The sequence below is a fragment of the Pleurodeles waltl genome, chromosome 5 (genome assembly GCF_031143425.1).
Source record: "Pleurodeles waltl isolate 20211129_DDA chromosome 5, aPleWal1.hap1.20221129, whole genome shotgun sequence".
NCBI lineage: Eukaryota > Metazoa > Chordata > Amphibia > Caudata > Salamandridae > Pleurodeles > Pleurodeles waltl.
The window spans coordinates 102,683,921-102,704,879 of record NC_090444.1 but is presented as its reverse complement, the minus strand read 5'-3'; the positions used below and the strand labels follow the sequence as shown (position 1 = coordinate 102,704,879).

The following is a 20,959-nucleotide window of genomic DNA, read 5'->3' as shown; positions in this document are numbered from 1 at the left end:
AAATGTGTCTCTCCCAGCCACAGACATAAACTGCTCCACTTCAAGCTCCTACACAGAGCATACAAAACACTGATAAGCTGGGCGAAACTAGACCCCACACACCTTGCACGACTATCCGAAATATAGTGTGGACCGAGAGGACTTCATGCATCTTGCTTAGACTTGCATTGTTATCCACACCTACTGGGCACAGATAGATGCTCTCAGTAGTGACGGGCTCCCCCGTTAACCCAGATCCCTTACTAGCATTACTGGTTCATCTTAAGCCTCTCCTCTCCGATATTAGATGCTTCGTTGCGATCACACGACTGTCATCCAAACGTGGGATAGCCATATGTTATGGTAGTGCCAGAATCCCCACCAAGGATGACTAGGTAAGACATGATTTACTGAGACTCCATCAGCGAGATGTACACTATATTGCAACCCCCTACTTTGAGGCCCAAAGACATTTGCTAACCCTCACATGCTTACTTGTTAACTTTAAACAGAAATAATAGTGATGGTAATGCCAACTGAGTAAAGAGCCTGTGTCCACCCAACGACCTAATAAGCTCACTCCATGCCCTTAACGAGCTAAACTCCTGCCCCACAATACTAACAACCCTCCTTTCCCGCACAACCATACCATTGTCGGCTGCCCTTAGTCATTTACATTTACTTTCCGCCCCCATAGGTGGTATAGTCCACCTCGAGTGGTTACTCCTGCTTTGTACTAGAAGACTTGCCTTGTGTCTACAAATATACTTGTTGTGTTTTTCTTGAATGCAAAATGACAAAATAGTTTAAAAAACTAAGAATAAGACAATCAGCTGGTGTGTAATGACAATGCACGTTAATGTTAGGTTCAATGTGTCCTATTAAGGTTGTGTTTCACAGACTCAGTTGGTTCAATATGATCTTCAGGTTACTTAGGGATTTGGATGAAAGGTACCCAGATGATGTTTGATTGCAAATGTTCAGGTGTTGTGTTCCATGGACATTTAATTTTGAATGGACTGTCTGGTTGCTGATCGTTTTTGTCTTGTATTTTAGTTTCAGGAGTACTTGGACCACGCATCTCCCTTTTCTCTTTGGATAAACGGAGGAAAAATAAACAACCTGGAAGACAAATATGAGAAGCAGGAAGAGAAGCTGGAGGACCTAGAAGAAGACTTTGAAATTATGCAGGACACTGTTGACAGAATCTTTCACAATAGCATGAAGGTCTTTGGCCAGATGCAGCCGCTCATGAGCTTTCCTTTCACTGATCGCTTCTGGGCCAAACTAAGGGAACCAATTGCCTTCCCCAGTCTCGACTTCCCTTTCTCTTCAAGAGGTCACCTTGGTGACAGATCAAACATCTTTCGGCACAACTCCCAGAGGTCATTTCAGAATCTCTTTCAGGAGCATCAACGGATGATGGAGAGAACTCGCCAGTTGATGGAGCATCAAACAGCAGCGCAAGACAAGCAAAATTCTTCTTCAGGTACAGTGTGAGGGTAGCCTTGTAATAAAGATTCATGCGTACAACGTTATAATGACTGAAAATAAGACTTCATGAATGTTAGTTTTCTAACTTTCTATATTAAGGTATCCTATATTTAGCATATATTTTGCTAGTTCATTATCATTAACAACCATGGACATTATTTATGGGTCGCATCTGCGACCCTTGGCTTGCCACATGCGACCCCTGACACTGTCTCCGAGACCCTTGGCTTCAGAGGTGGCAAAATCAGTGTCTGGAACACAGTGACACTTCCTCCTTGTGGTTATCTGTTAGGGCTCCAGTCTCTTTGTTTTCTCTCAGTTTTTTATTACACTAATGGTGAATAATTAAACATTCACTATTATTGTAATAAATAATTTAAGAGAAAACAAAGAACTTGACCCTAACCCACGACCATTTTGATATAACACTGTACTGAATAATGTTTCATTTTTCACTATTACTGTAAATAAATCACGGAATACAATTAATCGGAATATGACCTTCCCTAGGGGCTGAGGTAAGTAAAAAGGATTTAAATATATGTTGTGTGTGTGCTCGTAGGTGAGTGTGTGTTTACATGAGTGTGTGAGTGTGAATGTGTTTGAGTATAACGTGTGAGTGAAACTGAATGTCAAAGGGCATGTGAAGTCACTTTTGCTATTTTGGTGAATTTACATTCTTGTTAAGAACATCTGTAATTTGACAACATCCACTAAAATGGAGGGCTCGTGAACAGAACGCATCTTCGTATGTAAACAGAATGCAGAAAGGTATGACTAATGCTGTGGAAGGCAGTGACTTGGTGGCTGACAGTAATATAGACATGTCCATTGCTTTACTCAGGAAGAGCGTACTCACATCGGGTGTTGACTGACAAGTGAACTGCAAGATAATGATTCTAAGCAGGTAAAGTGAGCTGAACTCTTGGCCAGATATGGGGGCCAATTAATCATGAACTAAGAATTATGAACACATACGAATTCAAATTTGGAAACAAAGGATCTTATAAACATTGAAGCCCTGATGAAGTCCAGTCGGAGATTTCCCTGACAAAACACGTGTTGGCTGTTTTGATGAATAAGAGGCTGATGTAACGTGGAGATTATAACTGAATGGACACCCAAAGGACTGGTATTGGAATGTAAGACATATACTACAAGAGTCAAGATGGTTGTCATAAGGATATATGTATGGACTTTAGGAAACTACAAATAAAATGTATTTGAAACAAGTTTTGGAAGTTGGACAAATAAATGTGCAAGTAGTGATTCAATAATATACACTGTCAGAGATTGGAACCATGATACGTTGTACAACAAAGAGAGATAGTGTATAATGTGTATTGTGGACAATAATACTACTAGCTGGATGAGTGCATGAAAGTAAGTGTTTGTACTTATTCAGTAACTTGTTTGCTGAGATACAGGGTCTTTTTGGAGGCATTCACCCTGTTCAGTGCACCATTAAGAATGATAAATAGTGAATTAAAGGCAGGAAGCGCCATATTACTCTATGAAAACTTCCCCAATCAGTCACTATAATCAGGAATAATACATTTGCTAGCCATGTGCTAGTAATATTTGGAAGAACAGCAATCGGTTTTTGAATCCGAGAAATGATAGGCATACAGTTGTGATCTATATGTTATTCTTTAGGACAAAGGCAGAAATATAGGAATGTGGTATGGGTATAACAGTGGAGTGGAGGTTGCTCTGTGTTATTAACAGAGGCAGGAAAACCTAGAGCCGGTAGAGATGCAGTATCCGGCTGAAGAACATGTTGTATTATTCACATGTGCATGTAGCATTGGAGAGAGGCTAGACATGTAGTGATAACTTTTGCATGCAGCTATAGAGTGGGGGTATTGATATTGCAATATGTTAAATCCTGTTCCCTAGTTGCTGTGGAGATATTTATAGTTTAATTGGAGTGGAGACAGCCATTTGTAGTAATCGGGGACTGTGAGCTGGAAACTGTAATGAATGTGTCATCTGGTGATGACATGAGTGCTGTGTATTAAAAAGCACTGCCGAGGAGAAAGACCACTTTGCTTGTCAATGCTCGCCCTTTGCAGGTGTGTACTGAGGCACAAAAAAGCAAGGTGCGGTCACTCAAGATGAGACACTCCAGTTACAAGGGTTGTCCTGTGTGTTGGACCAAAATGTGAATGGGTGAAGGTGGTTGATCCACTTTTTTTACTGGCTGTCTGATTATCTTGGTTTTCTAATACTGTAATGTCGGGGCTGCTCCTCCATTAGGACTGAGGAGAATCGCCCTCCACCAGCAGCAGGAGCTGCAGACCTTTAAAAATCAAACGATAATAAACTGTGTTTATCGTTTGATTTTTTTAAAGGGGGCTGGGCTATGGGGGTGACGAGCAGTGAGGGAAGTGCACAGAGCACTCGACTCTGTGCGCATATATGTTTGGTCGGCCGTCTCAGGCCGGCCAAACACAAATGCGCACAAGGGCTCTCTCCAGTCCGGCACTGTGTTGCCGAGTTGGAGAGAGCAGTCCCAGGCTCCCAGTCTGCATTGGAGCACCCATTAAAGGCGCTCCAGCCAATCATAACGTTGCTTTGAGCAGCGTCATGATTGGCGGCAGGGCAGGCTGGGAGCCTGCAGTGCAGGGGAGAGCAGCGGCGGCGTACAGGTAAGTTTCTTTTTTTTATTTGTATTTTATTTTTGTTTTATACCCCCCGCCACTTTCCCAAGTCGCCAGCCGCGACTGTGTAAAGTATCTGTGAACGAGGAGGGTAAGGTTAAAGGCAAATAAAGTGAATTCAGAAATCCTATGCACCTGTGAGCCTACTGATATCTGAAACTATGGTTGCATCTATGCGCAGATGGCGATCTAGAGTAGAGACACTTAGATGGAGCAAATTAGCAGTTCTAGGTCACAAACCTATGATTTTATTTTTATTCCTGCCTCAGCTTTGAGACCTGAAGGTTTACAGACAGAGGTTCATAACAGGTTAACTGGAAGCTGGGAGAGCAACATAGAAATCACTGGGGAAGTGAGGTATGAAGAGGGAAACAGAGGGGAGGGGCAGGGAGCAGGAAAACACATGCACTCTGATGGGATGCTAAAACAAAAGATTAATGCAGTTCCTTGAATCTAAGCGGGCAAAGGATACAAGTCATCCAATTAAAAAGATGGTCAAGAAGCTATGCTCCAGGGGAGGAATAAATAGAAGAACAGAAAGTAGACCATTCATTAAGGAGAAAGCAAATGAACGACAAAAAAGCCAGCTAATTATAAGCAGTAAGCTCACCGAGAGTCTTTATCCACAAAGAGTTCTGTATGCGAGACCTAGAAAAAGCATGACTTGGCTGAGAGGTTGGGGCAGAAGGTTGCTTAAGGAGCCACACAGAGAGAGACCCACTGAGAGAAACAAGGTAGCAGTAGGAAAGAAAGAGGAAAAGACAAATTGAAAGAGGAAACATGAGATTTAGGAAAAAGGTTAGGGTGAAGAAAAAATGAGAAAGAATCTGAACACATGAAAAGTGAAGAAAGAGCAAAATACAAATAGAGTAAGAAAGAAGAATGAGAGGGATATAGGTTGCATAAAAACATAAGGAACAGTGGTGAGAAGCAAGAAACAAAGCATGAAAATGAAACAAATGGAGAGACAATAGTGAGATGAGAAAGTGAGTGAGAAGATAAAAAATGAATTAAAAGTGAAAATGAATAAGGAGGTAGGTGAAAGTGAAAAGAAAAAATGGCACAAAATAGAATGACAACAAAATAGAGTTAGACAGTGAAAAAACAAATAGGAAAAGGGCAGATGAGAAACATCGAAATTGAGTAGAAAAGTGGGATAGGCATACGCATGAAAAGAAAGGGAGATATGGTAGGAAAGAGGCAAATGAAAGAGATAAGCAGAATATAGCAAAACAAAAAAAATAGGGAGTTATGATAGCGTCCTTATTGTGTGATGACCCCCCTCGGCGGGTCTTGGGCTCAATTCCCTTGGACCAGATAATTCTTGCCTCGGTGCCTAATCTAATTAATGGGTCCCACTCTGTAACTCTGGGCAATAGCTTGCTTAATCTCCACAACGGCCCTGACAGCGCTTGGATGCCTGGCTTCACCCTGGGGGTTGCCCAGGAGTGGGCGCCTCACAGGGAAAAGTCAGGAGGGGTTCCACAGTGGTATGCGTACAGCGCCTTGAGACCCTAACGGGTGAGTAGTGCGCTATACAAGTGTGAAGTTTACGTTTTAAGTTTTATGACCCTCTATATTCTAGCCACGGGCATATTGTAAGCTTTCACATATCCATGTCTTTCTGTTGACCCTACCTTAATGTGCTTCTCAAAAGCATATTCTGGGCTCCCTGGTGCATCACAGTGGGGACCTGCATCATGCGACCACCCTTGGCATGCTGTTAGCAGTGCTTAATTTGTGCTTGTTGTTTCCGGTGCTGAGCACCAGCATTTACATTTTTAGGGCTGGCCCAAGCATTTGCTGCGAGCAAAAGACACATATGGGAAAGACCGAGGAGGAGAAAAATGAAAAAGCGTCACAATGGGAGAAAGAAGACAGCTGCAAGAGTGAGCTGAAGGGGCAGGGAGTGAGTGTAAATGGATTGAAGAGGCCGATATGGCTTCAGGATTAAACTGCCTCAGTATTCGTGTGGAGAAGTGTGGCTCAATGGTTAGAGCGGCAGACGCTAATGCAGAGGTCTGGCCCGGGACCAGAGTTCAATTCCCACCTCGGTGGGTCTTAGGCTCAATTTCCTCGGACCTGATAACTCTCACCTCGGTGCCAATCTAATCATGGGTCCAACTCTGGGCAACAGCTTGCTTAATCTCCACAACGGCCCCAACAGCGCTGGGATGCCTTGCTTCACCTTGGGGGTTCCCAGGAGTGGGCACTTCACAGGGAAAGCCAAGAAGGGTTCCACAGCGGTATGCATACAGCGCCAAGATGCCCAACTCACAGGGTAAAAGTGCGCTGTACGAAGTTTACAAGTTTATTCCGTGGACCCACATTTAATTGCAGCAGCCACGTGTTTAATAGGAGGACTTTGAGCACCGGCACGTTTTTATTTACAAATTAAGCACTGGCGTCAGCATACTTGGGGAGATCCCTGGCATATGTTGTACACTGGCTACCATTAGCATAGATAAGGTAGTTTGGGCCATATGGGGCAGTGGCGCATATCAGTGCTTAGTGATAAAAACAAGCTGGTAGTTAAGGATCCGTAGAAATTAAAACGTGTTTATTTGGGTAACTAAAAAGACATTACATTTATTATGTATACTTTTATTTGAAGGCAATGAGTTTATTTGCTGAAAATTAAAAGGTGATATTTGGAAAAATATGTGTTTAAGTGATATGGGATTAGAATTTCTTTTATATATTTAAAGCTGAAATTTGAGTGATGATGCGTGCCGAGCTGGGGGTCCGGTTTGATATTACTTTGGTGCCAGCTGGAGCTTTGTGCAATTGGTGCTAGTTAATGATTCGTGTAGAGGTAGTTTATCACCTGTATTGGTAAAGCGCTCATGACGTGATCAATCCTGCCGTCAGAGACTGGGGCCTGTAAGATTAGTTTTAGTTTATGAACGTGTCTACTGCCAGAGCGTGCAATGATGCTGTAAAAGAGTGGGATCCGAACATGAGGATTAGCTTTCTCTGTGAGTGTGAGATCTGTGGAACTTTACATTTTCCTACAATACCTTTTTGGTTGATTCTCAGAAGTGTTACATGACTGAAAATTGTAAGACTGAAAAATGCAATGCGGTGCACTCTTGAAAAAATATAGAAAAAACAAAGTTTGCAGAGCGGGAGAGCAACAACCGTGGTGGCACCTGGCAAACTCTTTAGCCTTCAGAGAAACCGCTGCACCAGGGGCTGCTCAGATGGCTTAGGGAAGCTCTGGCAGTTGGGATTTTTTAAATGTAGCAAGTAGTCCTCGGTCAGACCAGTAGGTGCCGGGGCCTTTAACGTTGCGGATGGTGGCTCGCCTGCCCTGCTTCAAGTGACGCTCTTAGGGATGGAGCGGACGTCTTTGAAAAGTGTCCCATTTTAAAAAAATGTTCTTGAGAGCACTTCATAACAGTCCTATGGCTTGCTCTCTCGGTGCTGTTTAGCAAACAGTTCAAAGTAATGGGTATTTTATTTTTCTGTCTACATTGAGTAAACTTTACTCCTGTCGCAGGAAGGACAGAACCACAGGCCAGAGGTATCATCACCCTGTTAAGAATTCGCAAATTAGGTAATGCAAACCCCAGGGTGCTGGGGGTCTAAGGCCCCCTTTGATACACCCCCAAATAATATTTGTGGACATGTGAAGCGCATTCATGCCCTAGGGGCAAGTGGGGGCGCTACATGTCATTATTAAAAATGCACTTATAGTTCATTTTTAAAAATTGTACATGATCACCACCAAATTGGATTTGGTGGTAATTGCATTTCCTAAATGCCCAATTTGCATTTAGGAAATGCATGATACATGTGCTTTGGAAATCGCAAATAGGAATTCCATATTTACGATTTCCTATTGAGAGAATTGCAATTTGCGATTCCCTAAATGGAGTCGCATTTTTTGGGGATCGCTATTTTAGCGATTCCTTTGAATTGCACTGCGAATGCCTTTCGTAAATCTTGAAAGGCATTTTTGCATTTCGCACCGTTTGTGAATGCAAAATTGCTTGATACATCAGTTGTAAACTAGTTTGAAATACTTTTAATGTCTTACTATGTTTATTTTTATGTTTCCTGCTTTAGAAAACACTACATCGAATGACCGCATGGTGTGCAAGGAGCTCCGCAGGAATTCAGAAGGTTGCTTGATGATGAAGGACAAGTGTGATAAATGCAAAGAGATTCTAGCTGTTGGTGAGTCTGTAGAAAACACTCAAATTCACAATTCTACTTTTCACTCACATTAATGCCCCCATGCTGTTTTTATGGGCGGATGAGGTATTAGCCCAAAAGTACATTTGGTGTATTTGGTCGGCATTTGCCCCATGTCAATTTATGAATCTGTCCCTTTCTCCTCAAATATGAGTTCTGAAAAAATAGACAAAATGAATCACAATTTAAAAAAACTAAATTTCCTGCAAAAAGGAAGCATAGATTTTAAGTAAATACAATTGGATACAAATGTTATTGACTCAATAATTTTTATTCCAATACAAAACAAGTATTGTCAAAGCGAATAGGTAGGTCATGACTACAGGCAGCATTTTGTGCCTGTAAGTAGAGTTCTTGTTTCCAATACATTTACTTAGAGTGGGCTTTGACTCAATCCCTTAATCATGATCGGATTACTTTGTAGTCTATCTGTTTTCTGCTTTTGATTTGATGGCTTGCACTATACTAAGAGCAGGGGAGGCAGAACAACTCGCAATCCAGACTTCCTTAGGAAGAGGACAGGCACTGCATAGCTTGTTGAAAGCAAAAGCTGTCTTTTTCAGCAGAGGCTTGAAGATGGTGACAGTAGCAGTCAGTCTTCCTCTGGGACTTAGAGTTTAGCCCGTCTCTGACAGAATCTCAGGTGATACTCTTGGCAAAGGACCTTTTCTGGGCTAGTGGTTGTCCTTATATTCTAACATTTTTCATAAGCTGGAAGTTCTGACATAAGTTTAAGAATATCTGACATAGATTATGTGCATGAAGGTATGCGTTCTAGACGTTTCCTTATGAATATATAAGGCAAAAGGAATTCAGATTACAGTATTTGGATTAGATGTCTGAATGTGCTCTTATTTATCCTTAACATGATGGAAAGTAGATATTTGACCTTGCTTGAAGCTTTCATAGTTCCTAGAAAGATGAGTTTAGGTGACATCTGGGTTAAACGGCAGACATTGCAATGATTCTGCATAAATCTGGTAAGATGTTGACTCCTTGTTTGAGAGAGGTAAGATGGTGACTTCTTTTAGTCAAGATGGATTTAGGACTTAGGCCCTAATTATGAGTTTGGCAGGCAGAAAAGGTCCCCTTCCCACAGCCCCTATTAGGAGGTTCCCGCTGGCCCAGCTGGAAACAGCCTACAACATTGAAACCGGCTCATAATTGAGCCGGCAGCAATGTTGCGGTGCGTAGAGTGCACCAGTTGCACTTTCCACTGTCTGAAAAAGCGCAACGGGGCTGGCCATGGGGGCCCATGCACTGCCCGTGCCAAGTGCATGGGCAGTGCAGGGGCTCCCATCGGGCCCCCTGTCTCCGCCAGCCTTTACATGGCAGTGCTACTGCCATGTAAAAGCTGGCAGAGAGGGAACTCATAATACTCAGGGCAGTGCTGCTTGCAGCATCGCACTGGTGAATCAGGACTGCCAGCACCGCCAGCCCCTCCAGTGGAGGAGAAGTGGCGGTGTTGGCGGTCCGACCATGGTGCAACCACCACATCGTAATTGTGGATGTCGGACCTCCACATTGTCAGTGGTCCGACCACCTCCGCAGCCCTGGCGGTCAGGGTCGTAATGAGGGGCTTAATGTCACAACCATGTTTATCAGCAGAATGCAGAGGTTTTCGGTCACTGTTCTGGAGTCTTCCCTGTGAGACTACCTCGGTCCTGGGAGGACCTTCACCTCCAACGCTCATGCCTTCTCCTTAGAGGTCTTAGTGGGAAAAGTGAGTAAACTGAAGTACCTGGAACATAGTACTGAGAAGCAACTAGGCCTAGAAGAACAAACAGATAAAAGCTATGAAGTAGCTGCCAGTGGTGCAACCAGTTCCATGGCACAGGGGCCCAGAAGTGTGATGGGCCGAGCCACATCTGCAACAGCTGCAGCAACAGAGGCATTCGGAAACTGTACTGAACTTGCTTTCCTGCTTCCTGACCTGGGATTTCTTTCTGGGTGATTGTGGTTGGGGGACAAGGTGCGAAGTGTCACATTTGTATGCTGTGATGTGGCAAACATACTTTGTCAATTACAAAAGGGCTCTCTGCAAAAGTTTCTCTACTGGAATTTTGGTAATAACTCTGAAGCCCATTGTGGTGTAGTGTCATGTGGTATAGCCGTAAGCCCTCTTCACTTTTAACACCATTGAATTGAGAACAGCAGAGCAGTATACGCAGTGGACGAAAGTCATGCATGCATTGTCATCTGTGCTCGACAGTAAAGGATACTCAGCAAGCAATCCACATGTTGATGCTTGTGATTCTAGATCATGGTTGAATAGCAGTGCAGCACACAGATTGGGTAGTGTGAGGATAGAGCAGATGGAGAGTCAGGCAACACGTGTACGAACTCTGGTAGCTGCAGCTGAACAATTGGTTTGCAGTAACTTCTCACTTCTAGAGATGCAGGTCTCTGTATTTATGTCAACCCTGTACAATTCAGAAATATGATTAAACACATTCTTTATCAACTTTTTTCAAGGTAGCATTGTGTTTTGTGTGTCCAGAACTCTGGCATATGTACTCAGGAACTAGAAAGTTACATTATTTTCACTCAGTCTCCTTGATAGCATTGTTTGTTAGTACTAGCGCTCCCAAAGAAATGGAAACAGAGGGGCCTGTTCACAAACTGCATTCTGTAGTATGTTTAGTTACAATAGTACTATAAAAGTACTACAAAAAGCCATTCACAAACGTACAATTGTAAAATTCCACTTATACCGCTCCAGTTTTTTCAATGGCGGGATCTTCACACTTATAAGTTGACAACATAGTAGTAAATGTCCTCATCATCCTCAATGTCTCCAATAGTAGGCATATGACATTCTAACTCACAGTCCCCTAATCACTGCCTTTAAGGCATCCCATTCAAGTGCAGGCAGAGTCCTCATTTTCCGTAAAGTACCTGGCAGTTGTATCATAAACTACAGTTTGCCCATGTAAGTGCTACAGTGGCTCTCTTGGGGTGTCTTCACCCCATTTTAATAACAGTCTGGCAGAGCTATTGTCCAATACCGATCAAGACAAATATTGTAACTCCTGCATTAGTCTGTCAACCTCATCCATCTCCAGGAACGTGTCTAGCCATGTGTGCAGCCTGTGCAGACAGGAGTAATACAAGTACCCCCCACTATCAGGGTGTAGTGCTCTCGACACATTCACCAGCTGCCACTGTTCAAACCAAGGGGTAACCCTTTATACTAATAGCACATTGTGAGCTCCTGTTAGAGGGTGTAAAGATTTGTTCAAGTTGGAATCTAGTTCCATATTAAAACCCCCACACCAAATACCTCAGCACTCCCTATGTTTCACTAAGTACAGAACTAATGTATGAATGAACTAAATCTGGATCACATAGGGCGTACACTCTCTCTACCAATGCTGGGTTACCCTCTGAGGTGTCATACAGCAATGCATAATGCTCAGTGTGCTAGTGGGAACGATAAAGACTCTTACGTTGCCTCACGCTTTTCAAATGTTTGCCTTGTTGTTTTGTGTTTTTATAGTATAGTTATTTTCTTTTCTTTTGTACAGACTGCTCAGGGAAACAATCAGCACAGAGTGCACTCGAGCAGCAGTTTGTAGAGGCAGTGCGCCTGGCTGAAAAATACACCAGTGAGCATGAGAAGCTGCTTGAGAAATTCCAAGAAGAAATGCTAAACATGACCAGTGTCTTAGATCAGCTGAACGAGCAGTATGGGTGGATTTCTAAACTAGCCAATGTTACAGACAATGGAGAAGGAATATTCAAAGTGTCCACGGTGAGTCCTATGGTCCCAAACAACTTATCCACAAAAGATAAATTAGACAAAGGTGTTAAGGTGTGTTAGACTTTTCATCCTTGGCGTGGTCTCCCTTACCTTTTTGCCTCTGTTTCCCAGGTTGTTGATGTGTGCTGGACTCTGATTTTGCTGTTTTTGTTACTCTGGGCACTTTACCACTGCTAACCAGTGCTAAAGAGCAAGTGCTCCTTTACAAAATTGTATGTAATTGGTTTATCCATAATTGGCATATTTTATTTATTAGTAAGTCCCTTGTACAGTGCACTAGAAGTGCCCAGGGCCTGTAAATCAAATGCTACTAGTGGGCCTGCAGCACTGGTTGTGCCACCCACATACGTAGCTCTGTAATCATATCTCAGACCTGCCACTGCAGTGTCTGTGTGTGCAGTTTTAACTGTAAATAAATTCGACTTGGCAAGTGTTCCCACTTGCCAGGCCTAAACCTTCGATTTTCTTACATGTAAGGCACCCCTAAGGTAGGCCCTAGGTAGTTCCAAAGGCAGGGTGCAGTGTATGGTTAAGGTAGGACATATAGTAATGTGTTTTATATGTCCTAACAGTGAAATATTGCTAAATTCGTTTTTCACTGTTACAAGGCTTGTCACTCTCATAGGTTAACATGTGGGCTACCTTTAAATCTGATTAAAGTGTAGATTCCCTTTGAGAGCGGATGGACGTGTGGAGTTTGGGGTCTCTGAGCTCACAATTTAAAAATACATCTTTTAGTAAAGTTGATTTTAAGATTGTGTGTTTGAAAATGCCACTTTTAGAAAGTGAGCATTTTCTTGCTTATACAATTTCTGTGACTCTGCCTGTTTGTGAATTCCCTGTTTGGGTCAGTTTGACAGTTGGGCTGGTTGCACCTCACACTAGACAGTGACACACAGGGGGCTGGCTTGCAGTCTGCATTTCCTGATGAGCCATCTGTGCTAGGAGGGAGGGGAGGAGTGGTAACTTACACCTGAAAGGGCTGAGCCTGTCCTCACACACTGCAGTCTCTAACCCCCTGGTGAGTGTCTGGGGCCTGGCCTGGGCAAGGCAGGATTTCACATTCAAGAGACTTTGCTTTGAAGTAGGCCTACTTCAAAGGAGAAATTTGGTATAAGAAGGGTACCCAAAACCACAGACTTTAGAACACTTCTGGAAACCAAGAGGAACCTCTGCCTGGAGAAGAACTGAGGACGAAGAGCTGCCCTGCCTGTGACTGTGCTTTGTGGAGCTATCCTGCAGTTGCTGCTCCTGCCTGTGCTAGGGGACAAAGACTGGACTTTGTGGTAAATTCCTACTTGAAGATGTCCAAGGGCTTGATTTAGAGCTTGCCTCCGGTTGTTTGAAGTCTCAGGGACAGCAAAGACTTCTCTCTGCCAGCACCTGGAGTCTTTGGAGACATTCCTACTCTTCCCTGTGGTGCCCATCCAGTTCCTGGGACCCTGAAAGGAGAAGCTGGCAGCCTAAGAGGAAGAAATCCATGCACAGGACATGTGCGGGGAAAAGATCGATGCAACTCTCATCTGCTGCTGGGAAATCAATGCACCGCTGGCTTCGTGGCTGAAAATCGATTCTCGCCTACAACGCGACCAAAGAAACGACGCACGGAGCTGGAGAAAAGACACGCAGCATCGCAGACGGAGGCTGGGAGATCGCAACCTGTGCTGCGTGGTTTTTGGACCATCGTGCAGCTGAATTTCTAATCGCAAACCATCGCTGTGCGTGCAAAAACAATGCAAGGCCTGCCCGGACCCGTGTGCGGACCGAATCGACGAACCGCTCTCCTGCGGAGAGAAGAACTGACGCACGCCGACTCGACAGAAGGGGGAACAACGCAAGGTCTCGCTCGTTAGTGATATCGACGCATCGCAAGCCCTTTTTGATGCACACCCGCCCGTGCAGGGTTATTTTTGACGTGCACAAGGTACATTTTCACGCTAGCATTGTGTTTAAAACTACATGAAGACTCTTTTCGCATTTTTGGTAATAACTTGACTTGTGTATGGTGGATTTTTGACGTTTTGGTCTCGTTTTGTTTAGATACATATTTCCTATTTTTCTAAACCTGTGTTATTTTTTAGTGTTTCATCAAGTTACTGTGTGTGTTGGTACAAATACTTTACACCTAGCACTCTGAAGTTAAGCCTACTGCTCGTGCCATGGTACCAAGGGGGTAAGCAGGAGTTAGCTGAGGGCGATTCTCTTTCACCCTGACTAGAGTGAGGGTCCTTGCTTGGACAGGGGGTAACCTGACTGCCAACCAAAGACCCCATTTCTAACAAGGTGTATCACTTTATGGGCTCTAAAAAGGTTTTATTTCGTAACCATAGCTGCATTTCGCAAGTCGTGATTTTTAAACATGCTTTAAGTTGATAGGACCCACACTAGCCATAACTTCATGTGAGTGTATTTTTTGTTTAGGTAAGCATTTTGCTGGTGGTTGTGTGGTACATGTGGTGGGTGTGTGGTAGATTTGGTAGTGAATGATATAATGTTGCAACCTACTCCGTTTCTGCATGGCCGTCAACTGTATGCAATGGATGTTGCTGGCAGGGCTAGGCGAGGTGCAGAATCACTTTGTGGCTAACCGGAGCTGGATTCCAGCGAAGGTTTTCTGGAGGCAGTCAACATAACATGTAGCCAACAACCAGCTACACATGCAGTATGCAAGGTAAACCTAATTCTGGCATCTCACCTTTTCGCAGATCCATCAAATAGTACCAGCGTTACTAGCGCATCAAAGTTTTTTTGCCCCCTCCCTCTCCTTTAATATTTTCCAACTGTGTTGGATATGCATTAAACACGAGATTCTTGCACTGGACTCAAAATGAGATTACTGCTCTAAACTTAACCTGCTAGCAGCCTGCTAAACGTTTAACAGATAGCATCAGACAGCATCAAACTTATTTGCACTTGAAAATGTTTTGCCCCGCCCCCTTCTTTTAACTTTGTCTCTGATGTATGTGCATAAAACCTGCTCTATCCACAGAAAACTAAACATATTAGATCATGTGGATTCGTCAAGGAAGGCCACAGGTATGAGCAAATTAACACATTTTACTCCCTCCTTTAACTGTACCCCCTTGACAAATGTGTAATTCTTTTAAAAATGCCAGGAGTAAGCTAGACATACTAAGCATCTCTCAAATTTAGCAAACCATGCTAAAGTTACAAATAAATCAAAAACTGTCTTTCCTTCTGCACAGTTAACTAACTCAACTCTTTGAAAAACAAATACCTCAAACTCCTGAGCAAACTGGAACAGATTCAAGCCAAGGCTCACCTTTCAGTAAGTTCTACTTTCATGCCAACTTTGGAGTAATTCCATTAAGCAGCTTCTGTGGTAGTGTTAGCGCTTCTGACCTCAATAAGTATACTTACAAGGGGATGCGTATAGGTTGGTGAACCTTTTGACTCGCAATTAAGATACTCTTACCATAGTTTCAATACACAATAAATAATCAATACACAATAGTCAATCATCAATAATCAATAACAATAAACAATGGAGTCCGTAATTGTCACGCACCATGACCTTTCAGTCATGAATAACCACACCTTTTTGTAAAAGTTAGAATATTTATTTCCCTATATTGACAATGCTAATGTCATGTAGATTAATCTCAAAATCAAATCAAACACGTACAGAAACAATACTGGTTGTCCAAAGCAGTGAAAAACTCAATCTGATCAAGCTGTAACTACAACACATTTTATGGCGCAAATCAATAGCAAAGTCAGTTACGTCGACAAAGTCAAATACATGAAGTTTAGCAGAGAAATTCACCAAGCATTAGTTCAGCATGTTGGGCTTCATGCAAAACAATTTAGTAACACAAATTTAGCAAAACATCTAAGCATTAAGACCACAAATTTAGTATATTCCGGGAATTGCCGGATCCTGTCCATTCAACATAAATGCCCATTTACTCTGAAACAAAAACACATGCTTACATTCACTCATTCCCACAAACTGTCAGTGCGTGATTTAGGCCTATATATACAAAGTTTCCCTATGTGTTGTGCATCTAAAGCTAATTTCCCTTGCGTTCTAATTGCACTATAAGCATAATCATTCCTGTAAGTCCTTTTCTCTAAACCTTTCTCTAATTTCTCCTTTAATGCCTTTGTCCTGTCATCTTTGTGATCTAAGAAGCTCTTCTCTAAAGGTGTAAGCAAAGATCTCAAATTATTTCGATACGCTTAGGCTGTCCCAAACGTTAATGTAGGCTCAAAGAATCCTCTAACTATTACTTTGTCATTGTTACTAGCTACTCTACTCCAATATCTAATTATAGGTACAAACGAAAACACCATGTCATAATTTGAGTAAAAGTACTGTATGTACTCTTGGTTATAGAATATTGTTAGTAGTAGACTACAACTCATGCCATAGGTTAATGGCAAGCTATGATAAGTAACTTCTTCCTCGACTGACAAAGCAATTCTTTGCATCCATTGTTTCAACATACTCACTCAATAAGCGATAGAAGACATTAGAAGAAAGTTCCCCTTGAGAATTAGTACCCTCATGCAGATATTTCTCGTCTAACCTAAACTTCTCTAAAGCAGGTAGTGCAGAAGTTGTCTCGAAAGCAGAAGTATGGTTGGCTCTACCCTTATCAAGAACAGACATACCCACAATGAACACCACAAACTATATCCCACACATAATGGGCAAACCAATACTCATAAATTTACAGCGCCTAACATCTCTACCATGTTGACTAATGTTACTCATGATCTGTAAGGAATCAAAGCAGAATAAATTTAGGAAAAATCTTCTTTCAGCAGTTATTTACAGCTTTCAGTCTCATTTCCAGGATCCCTTGTCAAAATTTGTTAGCAGCTTTGTCAAAATCAGGTTTAAAATGTCAAATCAGGTTATCAATGTCTTTTCTGGTTACTTTCATCAGTCTCTCTTTCAAAAATTTCTCCTCATATTGTTTCAACAGTTCAGTCCACCAACTTCCTTCTAGTGTCAAAATATTGACCTGGAATGTCTCGTTCAAAACAAAAAGACAAAAACTCTTGCTGCCAGTCGCTTGTAGTTGCATACGCCCTTTCAGGACCTGTGTTTTTTCGACTTGCTATACTCTTTCTTTTCAACTTTCGATCACCTTGCAACTCTCCTTCACTCAAATCTTCTTTCCTTGTCGTGTCTATTTCTTCCTCAATTGTAGTTTCAACCACTACCTCTTTCTTCTTTGCTTGTGATTCTGGACACTTTTCTCCTGTCAGTGGGCCCTTTTTCAGCGTTCTCTTCAGTGCTGAACTTGTAACTTCTCCTTGTTCCATGGTTTTGTCTCTTACGGACCTGCAGCAGGTTCAGGAGGAGTCAGATCACATTGACTTTGATCCACCTCAAAGCTCTCCTCTGACTAGGCTCTCCTGATCTCCTGCTGCATCAATTGAGATAGGCTCACCGTCACCCTTCCAGAGGTCTTCTCCTTCGTCTCTCACAGGAGTGACAGAACCGTCGTGTACGAGCTCAGATCGTCTCAGTTCCCCTTTCTTCTCCTTCCGGCCCTGAGACTTTTCTCGCTGTTGGTACTCTCAACAACTCTTCTTCATGATCCAGTGGACATGCCACTTTCTTCGTGTGACTCGCATGAATCGAGTTCTGAATTCCAGCACACTTTACAGCTGTGGTAGTTGTCAAAACTACTTGAAACAGGCCCTTCCAACGAGGCTCCAAACACGTTTTCTTTACGTGTTTCCGGACCACAACCCAGTCTCCAGATCTCAGATTGTGCCCTGGGTCATGGATCGGTGGCAGTGTGGTAGCTTCCACTTGCTGAGAGAATGAGCAAACCACATCAGCCAGACCTTTACAGTAATCCAACACCATATCATCTGTAATGTTGACAAGTGCATTTGCAGGCACCACCGGCAACCTCATTGCTCTGCCCATGAGGATCTCATGCGGCGACAGTCCTGTCTTCCTGTCTGGTGTGTTTCTCATTGACATAAACACTAAAGGCAATGCGTCAGGCCATTTCAAATTTGTAGATGCTCACATCTTTGCAACTCTTGACTTCAATGTACCATTCATCTGTTCCACTAGTCCTAATGCTTCAGGGCTGTAACTACAATGCAACTTCTGCTCAATGTTCAATGCTGCACACAGTAATTTAATTACTTCATTGTTGAAGGGACTTCCCCTATCTGATTCTAAAGAGATCGGAAATCCGAAACGCAGTGTCAGTTCCCTAAGCAACAATTTCGCTACTGAGAGACTATAATTTCTATGTATAGCATAAGCTTCAATACAGTGACTAAAGATGCAAACAATCATCAACACGGATCTCAAACCTCCACACACAGGCATCTCAATGAAATCCATCTGCATTCTGCTGAATGGACCTCCCGCTCTTCCAATGTGGCTCAAATTAACCACTGTCCCTTACAACAATGAAAAACTGCTTCAGCAACTTGTCTAAATTTTGGGTTACACCAATCATGTGTGAACAATCAAATCATTGCATCCCTCCCAATATGTGCTTGACCATGATAGTACCTCGCCATTTGAGACAACATACTATCTAGCACAACCAATTTACCCTCTTCTGAAACCCACAATTCATCTTGTCTTTGCACACATTTCATTTTGCTCCAGGAACGTTTTTCCTCCTTGTCAGCTCTGTTTTGCAACATTTGCAATTCCTCCAAAGTGTCAAGTACTTTCAATGCATAGCTTGTACATTGGTCATCTTCCTCAGATAACAGTTCCCACTTGTCTTTGAATGATATACAGTTCCATGCGCAAAATCTTGCGACTTGATCCGCATATCCATTTCCCATGGACACAAAGCCATGCGACTTCAGATGTGCACTGCATTTCACCACTGCAATTTCCTCAGGCATTTGGATAACTTGTAACAATTCTATAATTCTCTCACCATTCTTCACTGGTGAACCAGAAGAGGTCATGAAACATCTCTGTGACCACAACTGGCCACAATCATGGACTATTCCAAATCCATACTGGCTATCCATATAGATTGTGACTTTCATTTGAGTAGAAACATGGCACGCTCTAAGGGCTACCAGTTCCGCTACATGAGCAGAATACACTCCTCAAAGCCAAGACGCTTCTAGGATACTGGTATTTGTGCACACAGCATATTCTGCTCTCTGTACTCCTGCATTGTCCCTTAGACAAGAACCATCAACAAAGATAATTTGGTCATTTTCTTCTAATTGGGTATCTCTAATATCAGGTCTCGGTTTTGTGCACAAGTCAGTTACTTCAAGACAATCATGCTCTACATCTTCGATCTTTTAAATTTCAACATTTTCATTTGGAGGTAAAGTTGCCGGGTTCAGCACTGTATATCTTTTCAATGACACTTTTGGTGAAACTAGAATGCTCGTTTTATATTTGGTCAACCTCGCACCAGTCAAATATTGTGTTTTCGTCCTTGCACGTAAAATCTCGATAGAGTGAGGGACCATTACAGTCAGGGGATGTCCCATTACAATGCCCTCACACTGAGTAAGGCTTTGACCAACTGCTGCAACTGCGCGCAAACAACCAGGTAAGGCTGCTGCGACTGGGTCCAAAGTAGCTGAAAAATATGCTATTGGGCGGTTTACACCTCCAAGAACCTGTGTCAAGACACAAAAAACATGCATCACGCTCATGACAAAACAATGGAAAAGGTTTTGTGTATTCAGACATACCCAACGCTGGAGCCTTGCACAGACTCTCTCAATTCAGTGAACGCTTTCATTTCATCCCGGTCTAACACTATAGGATCAGTGACTTCCTTATGAGTCAGCTTCTGCAAAGGTCTCGAAATGACTGAAAAATTTGGGATGCATTGGCGATAATAGGCTACCATCCCTAGAAAAATCCTGACATCTCTGTGTGGTCGGGGGATTTATCTGCAGTATGGGCGTAATCCTTTCTCTAGATATTCTCGAACCCTTCTGAATCTGGTGACCCAAATATCTCACTACTTTTTTATAGTATTGCAATTTCAGCGGAGATACTTTGTGACCACTCTTTCCCAAATGGTTCAACAGGGCAATCATATCATACTTGCACTTGTCCCTTGTTTTAGAGGCAATCAGCAAGTCGTCAATGTACTGCACCAAGGTCGATTGGAAAGGCAATTCCAATGACTCCAAATTCGTTTTCAAGATCTGATTGAATATGGAAGGTGACTCTGAAAACCCTTGAGGAATTCTACACCAGCAATAAACTTGATCCAGGAATTTGAAACAAAAGAGAAATTGACTATCCTCATGAAGAGGCACAGAAAAGAATGCTTGTGACAAGTCGATGACAGTGAACCACTCAGCATCACATGGAATCTGAAACATTATCACTGCTGGATTCGGTACCACGGGGCAACATTTGACCACTATCTCATTCATTTTTCTCAAATCCTGAAGTACTCGCACTTTCCCACAAGGTTTCTTCAAACCCATTATCGGTGAATTAAATGGAGTGCTCAACACCTCCTTCAAAACACCATGCTTCACAAAGTCCGCAATCATCTGAGCTACCTTCATAAGGACATCCTGCAGCATGTAGTTCTGTGGAAGTTGAGGAAAAACTGCATTCGGCTTCACAGTAACTTTAACTGGCTCAACTCCCTTGATAAAACCTACTTCTTTTCCTGTCAGGTCCCACACTTTCTCTTTAACCGTTCCCTGCAAATCAGGATGAAGCTTCTTCACTGTGAACATCAGGAAGAACTCAATCAACGGATATTCTTCACTTGTAGTTTCACACTCCGTCTCTGAGACTTAGTCATCTTCATTCTCACTATTTAGCAGAACAAGTAATCAAACCTTCGTTTTACACAGCAAGTCTCTTCCCAGTAGGGATACTGGACTTGAATCACAG

The 20,959-nt window shown here is 42.7% G+C and overlaps 1 protein-coding gene across 1 annotated transcript in view; it reads left to right on the top strand.

The window, feature by feature from the left end:
* The window catches only part of LOC138295418 (clusterin-like), a 122,830-nt gene that overhangs the window by 91,012 nt on the left and 10,859 nt on the right, over positions 1 to 20,959 (top strand). The window contains exons 5-7 of the mRNA XM_069233708.1: positions 1,036 to 1,468; positions 8,208 to 8,318; positions 11,864 to 12,090. Coding sequence (XP_069089809.1) covers positions 1,036 to 1,468; positions 8,208 to 8,318; positions 11,864 to 12,090 — 771 coding nt within the window. The remainder of the gene's footprint in view (positions 1 to 1,035; positions 1,469 to 8,207; positions 8,319 to 11,863; positions 12,091 to 20,959) is intronic.